We start from the raw sequence: 13,672 nt of genomic DNA on the forward strand, positions 1-13,672 counted from the left end.
AGGATGGTCTCCGAGAGAAGTCTTCCATCCACGGAGGCGACTGATAATGGTTCAGCCAGGGACTTGGTGGGAATACGGTATCTCTCTACCAGAGACTGGGAGATGAGGTTTCCAGCAGCTCCAGAATCCAGGTGGGCGAGTTCAAAGTGACGGTTTTCTCCTCAAGCAATAGAGACCGGTAAAGTCAGAGACGGAGAGGGCTTACTTTTGTCTAAGACGACCTCTCCGAGCGGTCCTAGACACTGGCGTTTCCCGGCTTCTCCGGGCAGGAACGGATGAAGTGCTCCATACTGCCACAATAGAAACAGCTTCCCTCGGCTCGGCGAGATTCTTGGCGAGATCTGACCATCTTGGTCTGGTCGATCTGCATAGGTTCAGGCGAGAGCGCCAGCGGAGTGACTGATTGAGAGGCAGGTCTCAGGGAAGTAGGAGCAGAGCAAGAAAAGTCTTTCTCCCAGGTAGTCTCTTTGGCACGTTCTTGGAACCGGATGCCAATCCGGGTAGCTAGTGACACCAGGTCATCCAGAGTGGTAGGAATGTCCCGACCAGCTAACTCGTCCTTAATCCGACCGGAAAGACCCTCCCAGAAGACGGACACCAGAGCCTCATTTTCCCAGGCAAGCTCAGAAGCGAGGGTGCGGAACCGTATGGCATATTGGCCCACGGTGAGACTCCCTTGGCGGAGACGTAGCAGAGAGGAGGCAGAAGAGGTTTTCCGTCCAGGTTCATCGAAGACTTTCCGGAAAGCAGCGAGGAAAGACGGCAGGTCGGACACCAGGGGATCCCCTCTCTCCCACAGGGGATTTAGTCATGCCAGTGCCTCCCCAGTGAGATGGGACATGATGAAGGCCACCTTGGCCCGGTCGGAGATGAACTGGTATGCTAATAGCTCAAAGTGCAGGGTGCACTGGTTTATGAAACCCCGAGCTAAAGTAGGTTCGCCGGCAAAGCGTGGAGGTGCCAGAAGCCGAGGTCCATAGTCGGGTACCATGAAGGGACTGGATTGCGGTACCGCAGGAATGGGCACGGCTGGACCAGAGGTAGACATAGACAAGTCACACAATGCGCCTAGACGAGAGTTAACGGACCGTAGATAGGACAGTACCACCTCCTGCTGAGTTTTCTGACGTAAGACTTCCTGGTGCAGATCGGAGATCTGGGGGCCACCGGGTTCCATGGCCCGAGCAAACTGTAACGGGTCTAGGAGGTGGAACCTTTGTGCAACTATACAAGGGGGCAGTCCTTGTAAGGAAGCGGGTGGCTCCCAGGGAAGACGGGCAGGTAGTCACGGCAAGTGACAGGGACAGTCTCTGGGTAGAAGGGCAGGTAGTCACGGCAAGTGACAGGGACAGTCTCTGGGTAGAGGGGCAGGTAGTCACGGCAAGTGACAGGGACAGTCTCTGGGTAGAAGGGCAGCGGGCTGGTGGCTGGTGAACGCTCCCAGGTGAGCGGGCGAGAGTCTCTGGACAGGCAGGTGGTCACGGCAAGTGACGGCAGAACCTCCAGGTAGACTAGCAGACAGGTAGCGGGTGGACGCTCCCAGGTGAGCGGGCAAGAGTCTTTGGACAGGCAGGTGGTCACGGCAAGTGACGGCAGAACCTCCAGGTAGACTAGCAGACAGGTAGCGGGTGGACGCTCCCAGGTGAGCGGGCAAGAGTCTCTGGACAGGCAGGTGGTCACGGCAAGTGACGGCAGAGCCTCCAGGTAGGCTAGCAGGCAAGTAACAGGTGAGCGCTCCCAGGTGAGCGGGCAGGCTGGTCCATAGACAGACTGACAGATGTCGGAGAGCAGACCGTTGGACCGCAGGCTTGCAAGCTGGTAAGCGGATATCAGGCAGGTATCAAGCAGGAATCTGGCAGATGACTGGCAGGTAACAGGCAGGAATCAGGCAGGTGACTGGCAGGTCACTGGCAACGGGACCTGAGGGCTGAAGCAGAGTGAAGGCTTTGCAACAACATTGCTCGGGCACCTCCATTTTGGAGGAGGTGCCTAATATATGGGAGGTCCTCCGGCAATTGGCCGGGGACTCCTTAGGACGGCGCGCGCGGTCCCTTTAAGAGAGGGGGAGCGCGCGCGCGCCCTAAGCACACTGCTGGGGAAGGAGCGCGTGCCGGAAGCAGCGGGGAGAGAAGCGCTGGAGGACGCCGCGCCAGGAGTGGGGAGGTGAGAGGGACGGCGTCTCTGCCTAGTACGGGGCAGAGACGCCGATGCTACAATGCCCCATGCAGGATGTCACTCCCCCCCCATATAATGCCCCATGCAGGATGTCACATCCCCCCTCCCTTATAATGCCCCATGCAGGATGTCACTCCCCCCCCATATAATGCCCCATGCAGGATGTCACATCACCCCCTCCCTTATAATGCCCCATGCAGGATAATGCCCCATGCAGGATGTCACATCTCTTTCCCTATATAATGCTCCATGCAGGATGTCACATCCCCCCTCCCTTATAATGCCCCATGCAGGATGTCACATCCCCCCCCTATATAATGCCCCATGCAGGAAGTCACATCCCCCCTATAGAATGCCCCATGCAGGATGTGACCCCCCCCCTATATAATGCCCCATGCAGGATGTCACATCCCCCCGTCCATATAATGCCCCATGCAGGATGTCACATCCCCTCCCCCCCTTATAATGGCCCATGCAGAAAGTCACATCCCCCCTATATAATGCCCCATGCAGGATGTCATTCCCCGCCATATAATACCCCATGCAGGATGTCACTCCCCCCCCATATAATACCCCATGCAGGATGTCACATCCCCCCCTCCCTCATAATGCCCCATGCAGGATGTCACTCCCCTCCCTATATAATGCCCCATGCAGGGTGTCACATCCCTCCCCTCCCTTATAATGCCCCATGCAGGATGTCACTCCCCTCCCTATATAATGCCCCATGCAGGGTGTCACATCCCCCCCTCCCTTATAATGCCCTATGCAGGAAGTCATGGGGAGGAGAGGGGAGGAGAGGTGAGGAGAGGTGAGGGGAGGAGAGGAGAGGGGAGGGGAGGGGATGGGAGAGGAGGGGATGGGAGAGGAGGGGAGGGGAGGGGGGGGGCGTCACACTTGCTGTCAGAAGATAAGCTGCCGTAGCCGCTGATCTCCCGACGGTAGCCGCATGGAAGTCAGCGGTGCCTCCGGTCGGGGGACTTATGCTGTGAGCAGCCGGCTGCGTCGCCGCTGACCTCCATGCAGCAGATGAGCGGCTAACGGCCGCCATCTTTTTCTGAAATGCCGCGCCGCTGATTGGCCGCGGCCAGACCAATCAGCGACGCGGGATTTCCTGGACAGACAGACAGACAGACGGGATAAGACAATTATATATATTATATATATATATCTTTTACCTAGTCTGAATAAACCAAACAACAATCAAATCATTGCATAGGGATAGCAATATCACCACCCAAAAGTCAAGTGTGAGTCATGTGATAAACCCGTATCGCTGTGAAACACAGCTTCATCAGGGAAATTATGTCATAATTTCCCTGATGAAGCTGTGTTTCACAGCGATACGCGTGGGCCTTATCATCTAATCCACAAGGCTTATCATCTGATCCACACATGACCCTTCGTGATATGGCTATTTATATGCAATGATCTGCAAAATCACGGAGACACGTTTGATATTGATCTGAGTGCGGATCAAAAATCGACAATGCAAGTCTATGGATGAGTGAAAAAAAAGGCTGACAGCACTCGGATGACATCCGCTTTGCTTGTACGTGAAAAAAATGATGTGTGAATGAGCTCTAACCAACATAGATGCAGACTGATCATGTCTGCTTACAGCCCCATGTGACATTACTGTTTCCGAGACACATCCCGACTGGGGGAATGCTGAAAATTGTATATACCGTAGGTTGGTGTCACAAAGCCTCCTATTATTTTTCTGGCCTTCTGATCTTGCAGTGTAAGGAATTAATTATATGTACACTACCGTTCAAAAGTTTGGGGTCATTTAGAAATTTCATTATTTTTGAAAGAAAAGCACATTTTTTTCAATGAAGCTAACATGAAATGAATCAGAAATACACTCTATACATTGTTAATGTGGTAAATGACTATTCTAGCTGCAAACATCTTGTTTTTATTGTAATATCTACATAGGTGTATAGAGGCCCATTTCCAACAACCACCACTCCAGTGTTTTAATGGTATATTGTGCTTGCTAACTGTGTAAGAAGGCTAATGAATGTTTAGAAAACCCTAGAAAACCCTTGCACAAGTATGTCAGCCCAGCTGAAAACGGTTTGGCCGATTTGAGAAGCTATAAAATTGACCTTCCTTTGAGCTAGTTGAGAATCTGGAGCATTACATTTGTTTGTTCTATGAAACTCTCAAAATGGCCAGAAAAAGAGAACTTTCATGTGAAACTTGACAGTCTATTCTTGTTCTTAGAAATGAAGGCTACTCCCTGTGAGAAAGTGCCAAGAAACTGAAGATTTCCTACAACAGTGTGTACTACTCCCTTCAGAGGAGAGCACAAACAGGCTCTAACCAGAGTAGAAAGAGAAGTGGGAGCAACAAGACAAGTACATTAGAGTCTCTAGTTTGAGAAATCGACGCCTCACAGCTCCTCAACTGGCAGCTTCATTAAATAGTACACGCAAAACGCCAGTGTCAACGTCTACAGTGAAGAGGAGACTCCAGGATGCTGGCCTTCAGGGCAAAGTGGCAAAGAAAAAGCCATATCTGAGACTGGCTAATAAAAGGAAAAGATTAATATGGGCAAAAGAACACAGACATTGGACAGAGGAAGATTGGAAAAAAGTTTTATGGACCGACGAATCTAAGTTTGAGGTGTTTGGATCACACAGAAGAACATTTGTGAGACGCAGAACAACTGAAAAGATGCTGGAAGAGTGCCTGATGCCATCTGTCAAGCATGGTGGAGGTAATGTGATGGTCTGGGGTTGCTTTGGTGTTGGTAAAGTGGGAGATTTGTACAATGTAAATGAGATTTTGAATAAGGAAGGCTATCACTCCATTTTGCAACGCCATGCCATACGCTGTGGACAGCGCTTGATTGGAGCCAATTTCATCCTACAACAGGACAATGACCCAAAGCACACCTCCAAAATATGCATGAACTATTTAGGGAAGAAGCAGGCAGCTGGTATTCTATCTGTAATGGAGTGGCCAGCGCAGTCACCAGATCTCAACCCCATTGAGCTGTTGTGGGAGCAGCTTGACCGTATGGTACGCAAAAAGTGCCCATCAAGCCAATCCAACTTGTCGGAGGGGCTTCAGGAAGCATGGGGTGAAATTTCTCAAGATTACCTCAGCAAATTAACAGCTTAGAATGCCAAAGGTCTGCAATGCTGTAAAGGGAGCATTCTTTGACGAAAGCAAAGTTTGAAGGAGAAAATTATTCTTTCTAACAAAAATCATTATTTCTAACCTTGTCAATGTCTGGACTATATTTTCTATTCATTTTGCAACTCATTTGATAAATAAAAGTATGAGTTTTCATGGAAAACACAAAATTGTCTGGGTGACCCCAAACTTTTGAACGGCAGTGTATATGGTTCGATTCATCAAGACCAGTGTTTTTCACTCCGGCCTTGAGGGGAGGTAAAGTGCAAAAGGCGCCTCAATCATTAAAGAAGAGCAGGCTTTTAATGAATCAGGCGGTGTGTGCCTCTGTGTGCCTCGCCACAATTCTTACTCCAGTTGGGGACTGAGGATTTGTAGTGTGAGGAATGCCGCTGCTCATCAAGAATATGACGAATGGTCACCATGCCCAGCTCTGCCTACTTTGTCAAAGGGAAGGGAAAATGGCATGAAAACTGCATAAAGCATTGAGGAACCAGGCATAGAATTTTAAGAGGTGGATTTTTCTGATCATTGTAGATACCTACATTAAACATTTCTAGGTGTTCGGAGATTTAGGTATATCTCAGTGTGCCATCCGTGTACACGTGTAGTGCTTCTTCGTGCGCAGCCCCCATGTATACACGTAATGTTTTACAGTTCGCAATCCGTGTACACACGTGTAGTGTTTTGCAGTGTGTTGTCCATGTACATGTGTAGTGTTATTAATGAAAACGTGTACTGTATCGCCTGTGGACTGTAGTGTTTTGCAGTGTGTGCCGCCTGTGGACTGTGTAATGTTTTGCAGTGTGTGCTGCCTGTGGACTGTGTAATATTTTGCAGTGTGCCGAGTGTGGACTGTGTAATATTTTGCAGTGTGCCGCCTGTGGGCTGTGTAATATTTTGCAGTGTGCCGCCTGTGGGCTGTGTAGTGTTTTGCAGTGTGCTGCCTGTGGAAGGTGTAGTGTTTTGCAGTGTGCCGCCTGTGGACCTTGTAGTCTTTTGCAGTGTGCCGCCTGTATACACACGTATACTGTTTTGCTGTTGACTGTGTAGTGTTTTGCCATGTGCCGCCTGTGGACTGTGTAGTGTTTTGCCGTGTGCCGCCTGTGGACGGTGTAGTGTTTTGCCATGTGCCGCCTGTGGACGGTGTAGTGTTTTGCAGTGTGCCGCCTGTGGACGGTGTAGTGTTTTGCAGTGTGTCGATGGTGTAGTGTTTTGCCGTGTGCCGCCTGTGGACTGTGTAGTATTTTGCAGTGTGTCGCCTGTGGACAGTGTAGTATTTTGCAGTGTGTTGCCTGTAAACACACGTGTAGTGTTTTGCCGTGGACTGCATAGTGTTTTGCAGTGTGCCGCCTGTATACACACGTGCAGTGTTTTGCCGTGGACTGTGTAGTGTTTCCCCGTGTGCCGCCTGTGGACTGTGTAGTGTTTTGCAGTGCGTGCCGCCTGGGGGCTGTGTAGTGTTTTGCAGTGTGTGCAGCCTGTGGGCTGTGTAGTGTTTTGCAGTGTGCCGCCTATATACACACGTGTAGTGTTTTGCTGTGGACTGTATAGTGTTTCCCCGTGTGCCGCCTGTGGGCTGTGTAGTGTTTTGCAGTGTGTGCCGCCTGTGGACTGTGTAGTGTTTTGCAGTGTGCCGCCTGTATACACAAGTATAGTGTTTTGCTGTGGACTGTGTAGTGTTTTGCAGTGTGTGCCGCCTGTCGGCTGTGTAGTGTTTTGCAGTGTGCCGCATATATACACACGTGTAGTGTTTTGCTGTGGACTGTGTAGTGTTTCCCCGTGTGCCGCCTGTGGGCTGTGTAGTGTTTTGCAGTGTGTGCCGCCTGTGGACTGTGTAGTGTTTTGCAACGTGCCGCCTGTATACACAAGTATAGTGTTTTGCTGTGGACTGTGTAGTGTTTTGCAGTGTTAGCCGCCTGTGGGCTGTGTAGTGTTTTGCAGTGTACACAAAAAGAAAAAGTGGGCACTGCTGGGGAATAATAATCACAAATAGAAAGGGGTGCTACAGTAACCTGATGTAAAGACAAAAAACTATTCGGAAGAAAAAGACTCAGGATATATAACCATGCACACCCAATGTTGGAAAAGTGAAAAAAATCTTTATTACATGATTACATTTAGACAACAAAAGAAAAAAAATTTTTTATTTTTTTATTTTTTATTTTTTTAAAAGCATTTAAAACAGACAAAAACATGTGCAATCTTCATATGGGGGAATTCATGATAATATGCATAAAAATAGCAATAAACCCCACTATGTTATGTGCCACAGGTATATTTTACATCACTTATATAACATTCGATTAATGTAGACCTACTAAGCAACCCTGGCTATAAATAGAGCAGCACAACCAGTCAAAATATGTGTTTATGACAAAGCAAACCCCCCTAAATAATATAAGTGAATCAAGGAATGAGCAGGAGAGATGGCCCATATTTTAGAGGTATTGGCCAGATTGTGTCACCAAAGTCGTATATGACGTGGCACAGTTGATCCACATATAAATAACAAGCCAGGCATTCCTGAGTGGTCAAGTCAAGAAAATAAGTAAATAAAAAATCTATGGAAGAATAATTACCTGCTGGCACCAGAGACCCTACGCGTTACGCTGCTCAGACGCAGCTTCGTCAGGGGTATGTTGTCTAAGAGCACATGTGTGTGTTATATAGTTGATCCCAAATGGTGTGACTAGTTTCAGGTGAGTGTTTGTCTCCCTATGGTGTGTAGACAGGCCTGTTCTCATCAGAATGTGTTCCACCCAGTCCACGTGGAACGCAAACGGAAATGGGTTAAACGTCATATCCGGTCCAAAGCAGAGGGCGCCAAATACAGCCCTGAAGCTATTATTGTCAAAGGTGCGTTCCACCCGTACCATACGGTGGAACGGGGGTGGAAGTAAAGTAAACGTCATATCCAGTCAGAAGGGTAAACACGCAGAGCAATGAACTATGCACGTAGTCATAATAAAGAAGAGGCTTGCGTTCCACGATGGAACGCAAAAACCCCAGGAGCAGCGCGTCCGCTGCAGAGAATAATAGTGATCACACAAGAAAGTGCTAGCATTAATCAAAAAAAAAAAAAAAAAAGAAAGAAAGAATTGCAGTCCAAACCAGGAATACTAAGAAGTCAGTATATGATCTGAGGACAATCACCAAACATGCATAGATACAAAGATAGATACAAAGATGCATCACATAACAGAATACAGACCTGGACATATAAGACTCACTAACCAGACAGACATAAAACAACAAAAAAAAAAAAAAAAATCCCATTTAAAATACAACTCTCTCCTTTCCCTCTTTTTCCTTTTTTCTCTTCCTTTCTTTCTCCCTTCCCTTCCTTCTCCTTTCCCTTCCCCTTTCCATCCTCCCCTTCCTTTATTAAGATAAAAGACAAGACATATAAATGCATATGAGACTGTGTGCAAGTATGTGAAAAGATGCACACAGCTAAACAATCACAAATACAAGAAATAAGCAATAAACTAATGGAACTGCACAAGTTGGCCCCATGGGAGGGGAAAAAAAAAAAAAAGAAAAAAAAAAGGTGAATCAAAACCCCAATAGTGGGCAAGATTCCACATATAAGAACACCATGGGAGTCTGGAAAAGTCAGAACTGGAAAATACTCATTCGTGCCCCTCATAGCCACTACATCAAACATTAGGGTCCAATAAGAAACTAACCCCGGGGAACTGGGTAGAATCTAAAAAATATTGATATTAAAGCTGCTGGAATGGAATTTAAAGGAGGTGCACATGCACCCCCAAAATAAACAGAGTACTGCTTATAAGGACACCATGGAAATTTAAGCCAAGTAACCAGTAAATGAGAGATCCTCATTTATGCCCTTTGGGGCCACTGTGTCAAGTGTAAAGATCCACCTGGATTCTGTCCTCAAAAGGTCCCTAGTATGATCTGAATTGCGTGGGTTAGGCTTCATTTTTTGGAGGCCTGTAACTCGCAATTTATTAGTGCTGCTGGAATGGAATTGAAGAAAGTGCAGGGCCACCGTGGAGATGGTCCTGCCCTTTCTCAAATCCTGTTCAGCAAGATGGATATTCGAAGCGTGTTGCTGTACCCGCCTCCGAAGTTCCTGCGATGTTTGACCAACATAGACCTTGGGACAGGGACAGGTCAAAGCATAAATAACATTAGTGGACCTGCAGTTAATGTAGTCCCTCAAAGGAAATTGACGATTGTCAGTCGGGTTAGTAAAGATTTTTTCAGATGAAAAAAATGGACATGCAGAACAATTGCCGCAGGGAAAAGAGCCTTTGAGCCTATTACCACCAGATGTATTGTACAACGGACGTAAGTAATGGCTATGAACGAGTTTGTCCCTTAAATTTGGGGCTCGTCTAGCCGTCAGCAAAGGTTTGTTTGATAATATACTGGATAGACGGTGATCCGTCTTCAGTATATTCCAATGTTTGCGGAATAGACCACCTACTTCATTCCATTGATTGTTAAACCTAGTAATAAATCTGATCTGTGTGTCTTCCATGTCAGCTCGTGGTTGCAACAGAACCTCCCGTGGTTTGGCGATGATCCTCTGATGTGCTTTAGAGATTATGGATTTCGGATAGCCCCGTTCACGAAAGCGTGTAGTTAGGTTACTGGCCTCAGTTTTGAAGTCATCCTGTGTTGTACAATTCCTCTTGGCCCTTGAAAACTGTCCCACTGGTATACTGTCTCTCAAATTTCTGGGATGAAAGCTTTGGTAATGTAGAAGACTGTTTGTAGCAGTCGATTTTCTGTATAATTTAGTAACAAGTGATCCACCCACTATCCTGATTTCCAAATCCAGAAAATAGACTGCGGAAGAAGATATACAATGGGTAAGATGGATGTTAAAGTCATTAACATTAAGTCTATCAACAAAATCAATTGCCTCCGCCTCCGTGCCCGTCCAAATAATTAAAATATCATCAATGAAGCGGAACCACTTGAAAACCCCATAATTGTATTCCCGTAAGGGATAGACGTGTGTATCCTCCCACCAACCCAGGAATAGATTGGCGAAGGCGGGCGCACACCGTGCGCCCATGGCGGTCCCAGAGGCCTGCCGATAAAACACATGATCGAATACAAAATAGTTGTGCGTGAGGATAAATTTCAAAAGATCCACAATTAAGGAGTCATGCAGACGATTACCTCCACTCGTGTTATTCAGAAAGTGCAGGACCGCTGCTATGCCATCCTGGTGAGCTATATTGGAATACAGCGATTCAACATCAACAGTAATGAGCAGGAACTGGTCAGGTAAACTTAGGGAGTTGAGAGACTGTATTAGATGGGAAGAGTCTCTGAGATAAGAAGGAAGGCTGGTGGCAAGTGGCTGCAAGAAAAAATCTACATAAATGCATGCTTTTTCACAGATACTTCCTATGCCTGACACAATGGGTCGTCCGGGCGGACAAACCAGGTCTTTATGCACTTTAGGCAATATGTAGAAAGTAGGAATAGTTGGTTTCCTCACCATCATGAAGTCCTTCTCCTGTTTATTGATAATCCCCATGGAAAAGGCCTTAAGGATCAATCGTTCAAATTTAGCCGAGAAAATCTGAGTCGGATCCGATGGAAGCCTCAGATAAAATCTGCTATTATTCAACTGCCTATGTACTTCAGTGGTATACATGTCCCGGGGCCAAAGGACAACGTTACCCCCCTTGTCAGCTTCCTTAATAAGGAATTCCTGATTTTTTTGCAGACAAAGGAGGGCACGTCTTTCCATGTTTGTTAGATTTTGATGGGATAAATTATTAGCGGGTAATCTCCTGATCTCATCCTTCATGACTTCAAAGAAGGTAAACACTGCTGGAACCATGGACAGGGACGGTAAGATTTTAGAAGGTAATCGGTGTGGAAATTTTTGCCTACCTTGGTATGCCTGGTTGTCCCGTAGGAGTTCAAGTAGATCAGAGAAGACCTGTCTATCCGTAGGAGAAGAAAGATCTGATGGCACATCAGACTTGCTGTAAATGACCCTAAAAATGATTTTCCTACAAAATAGATACAAATCTTTTATCAAGGTGCATTTGTCCGCCGGCACCATAGGAGAAAATGTTAGACCCTTTTGTAATACAGACCTTTCAGTGTCACTTAGAGTATATGTAGAGAGATTGATGATCTGCAATTGATCAGAGCTCTGGCTCAAAACCTGTTTCTCTTCCTGTACGTCCTGGTGGCCATGGTCCTTGCAGAGTTCAGACTTGTTTTTTTGCTGCCGTTGCTTGCGTTTTCCCCGTCTCGTCCGCCGTCGGTGTCGCTCGTTTCTGAGCTTAAAAAATGATCGCTACGCCCTACACTTGATGAGGATCCCCCTTCTATAAACTTTGTAGAGGAAAATCTGCGCAGGTTACCCCTGTGCTTCCATTTATAAGCTTGACCCCTGTCATAATCAGTCTTATCACGATTAAGTTTGGCTCTTTTTCTCTCCATGGTGTCCTTATCAAGATGATCAATAGTGTCCCTCAAATTAATTTGGAAAGGTTGTGTAGTGTTTTGCAGTGTGCCGCCTATATACACACGTGTAGTGTTTTGCTGTGGACTGTATAGTGTTTCCCCGTGTGCCGCCTGTGGGCTGTGTAGTGTTTTGCAGTGTGTGCCGCCTGTGGACTGTGTAGTGTTTTGCAGTGTGCCGCCTGTATACACAAGTATAGTGTTTTGCTATGGACTGTGTAGTGTTTTGCAGTGTGTGCCGCCTGTCGGCTGTGTAGTGTTTTGCAGTGTGCCGCATATATACACACGTGTAGTGTTTTGCTGTGGACTGTGTAGTGTTTCCCCGTGTGCCGCCTGTGGGCTGTGTAGTGTTTTGCAGTGTGTGCCGCCTGTGGACTGTGTAGTGTTTTGCAACGTGCCGCCTGTATACACAAGTATAGTGTTTTGCTGTGGACTGTGTAGTGTTTTGCAGTGTTAGCCGCCTGTGGGCTGTGTAGTGTTTTGCAGTGTGCCGACTGTATACACACGTATAGTGTTTTGCTGTGGACTGTGGAGTGTTTCCCCGTGTGCCGTCTGTGGACTGTGTAGTGTTTTGCAGTGTGCCGCCTGTATACCCATGTGTAGTGTTTTGCCGTGGACTGTGTAGTGTTTCCCCGTGTGCCGCCTGTGGACTGTGTAGTGTTTTGCTGTGTGCTGCCTGTATACACAGGTGCCGTGTTTTGCCGTGGACTGTGTAGTGTTTTGCAGTGTGCAGCCTGTATACACGTGTAGTGTTTGCTGTGGACTGTGTAGTGTTTCCCCGTGTGCAGTCTGTGGACTGTGTAGTGTTTTGCAGTGTGCCGCCTGTATACACATGTGTAGTGTGTTGCCGTGGACTGCGTAGTGTTTCCCCGTGTGCCACCTGTGGACTGTGTAGTGTTTTGCTGTGTGCCGCCTGTTTACACATTTGTAGTGTTTTGCCGTGGACTGTGTAGTGTTTCCCCGTGTGCCACCTGTGGACTGTGTAGTGTTTTGCTGTGTGCCGCCTGTATACACATGTGTAGTGTTTTGCCGAGGACTGTGTAGTGTTTACCCGTGTGCCGCCTGTGGACTGTGCAGTGTTTTGCAGTGTGTGCCGCCTGTGGACTGTGTAGTGTTTTGCTGTGTGCCGCCTGTATACACACGTGTAGTGTTTTGCCGTGGACTGTGTAGTGTTTTGCAGTGTGCCGTATACACGTGTAGTGTTTCCCCGTGTGCCGTCTGTGGACTGTGTAGTGTTTTGCAGTGTGCCGCCTGTATACACATGTGTAGTGTTTTGCCGTGGACTGCGGAGTGTTTCCCCGTGTGCCACCTGTGGACTGTGTAGTGTTTTGCTGTGTGCCGCCTGTATACACATGTGTACTGTTTTGCCGTGGACTGTGTAGTGTTTCCCCGTGTGCCGTCTGTGGACTGTGTAGTGTTTTGCAGTGTGTCGCCTGTTTACACATGTGTAGTGTTTTGTCGTGGACTGTGTAGTGTTTCCCCGTGTGCCACCTGTGGACTGTGTAGTGTTTTGCTGTGTGTCGCCTGTATACACATGTGTAGTGTTTTGCCGTGGACTGTGTAGTGTTTCCCCGTGTGCCGCCTGTGGACTGTGTAGTGTTTTGCAGTGTGTGCCGCCTGTGGACTGTGTAGTGTTTTGCTGTGTGCCGCCTGTATACACAGGTGTAGTGTTTTGCCGTGGACTGTGTAGTGTTTCCCCGTGTGCCGTCTGTGGACTGTGTAGTGTTTTGCTGTGTGCCGCCTGTATACACAGGTGCAGTGTTTTACTGTGGACTGTGTAGTGTTTTGCTGTGTGCCACGTGTATACACAGGTGCAGTGTTTTGCTGTGGACTGTGTAGTGTTTTGCTGTGTGCCACCTGTATACACAGGTGCAGT

The 13,672-nt window shown here is 47.6% G+C and overlaps 1 protein-coding gene across 1 annotated transcript; it reads right to left on the reverse strand.

Annotated features, from left to right (window-relative positions):
* Positions 1–7,854: 7,854 nt before the first annotated feature.
* On the reverse strand, positions 7,855–11,775 carry LOC141182082 (uncharacterized). The gene is made up of 3 exons (XM_073660766.1): positions 11,513–11,775; positions 10,489–11,336; positions 7,855–10,149 (listed from the first exon to the last, which is right to left on the reverse strand). The coding sequence occupies exons 1-3, from the start codon at positions 11,773–11,775 to the stop codon at positions 9,140–9,142; spliced, it is 2,121 nt and encodes a 706-aa protein (XP_073516867.1). The 3' UTR covers positions 7,855–9,139.
* Positions 11,776–13,672: the final 1,897 nt, after the last annotated feature.

This window comes from Phyllobates terribilis, unplaced genomic scaffold (genome assembly GCF_046119375.1).
Source record: "Phyllobates terribilis strain yellow unplaced genomic scaffold, ASM4611937v1 Scaffold_1__5_contigs__length_1240528914, whole genome shotgun sequence".
Taxonomy (NCBI): Eukaryota; Metazoa; Chordata; class Amphibia; order Anura; family Dendrobatidae; genus Phyllobates; species Phyllobates terribilis.

Coding starts and splice junctions, on each gene's coding strand:
- LOC141182082 (XM_073660766.1), bottom strand. CDS start 11,775: ATGGAGAGAAAAAGAGCCAAACTTAATCGTGATAAGACTGATTATGAC. Junction 11,337..11,512: donor AGGACCATGGCCACCAGGAC/GTACAGGAAGAG, acceptor TCTATTTTGTAG/GAAAATCATTTTTAGGGTCA. Junction 10,150..10,488: donor TCTGAATAACACGAGTGGAG/GTAATCGTCTGC, acceptor CTTCTTCCGCAG/TCTATTTTCTGGATTTGGAA.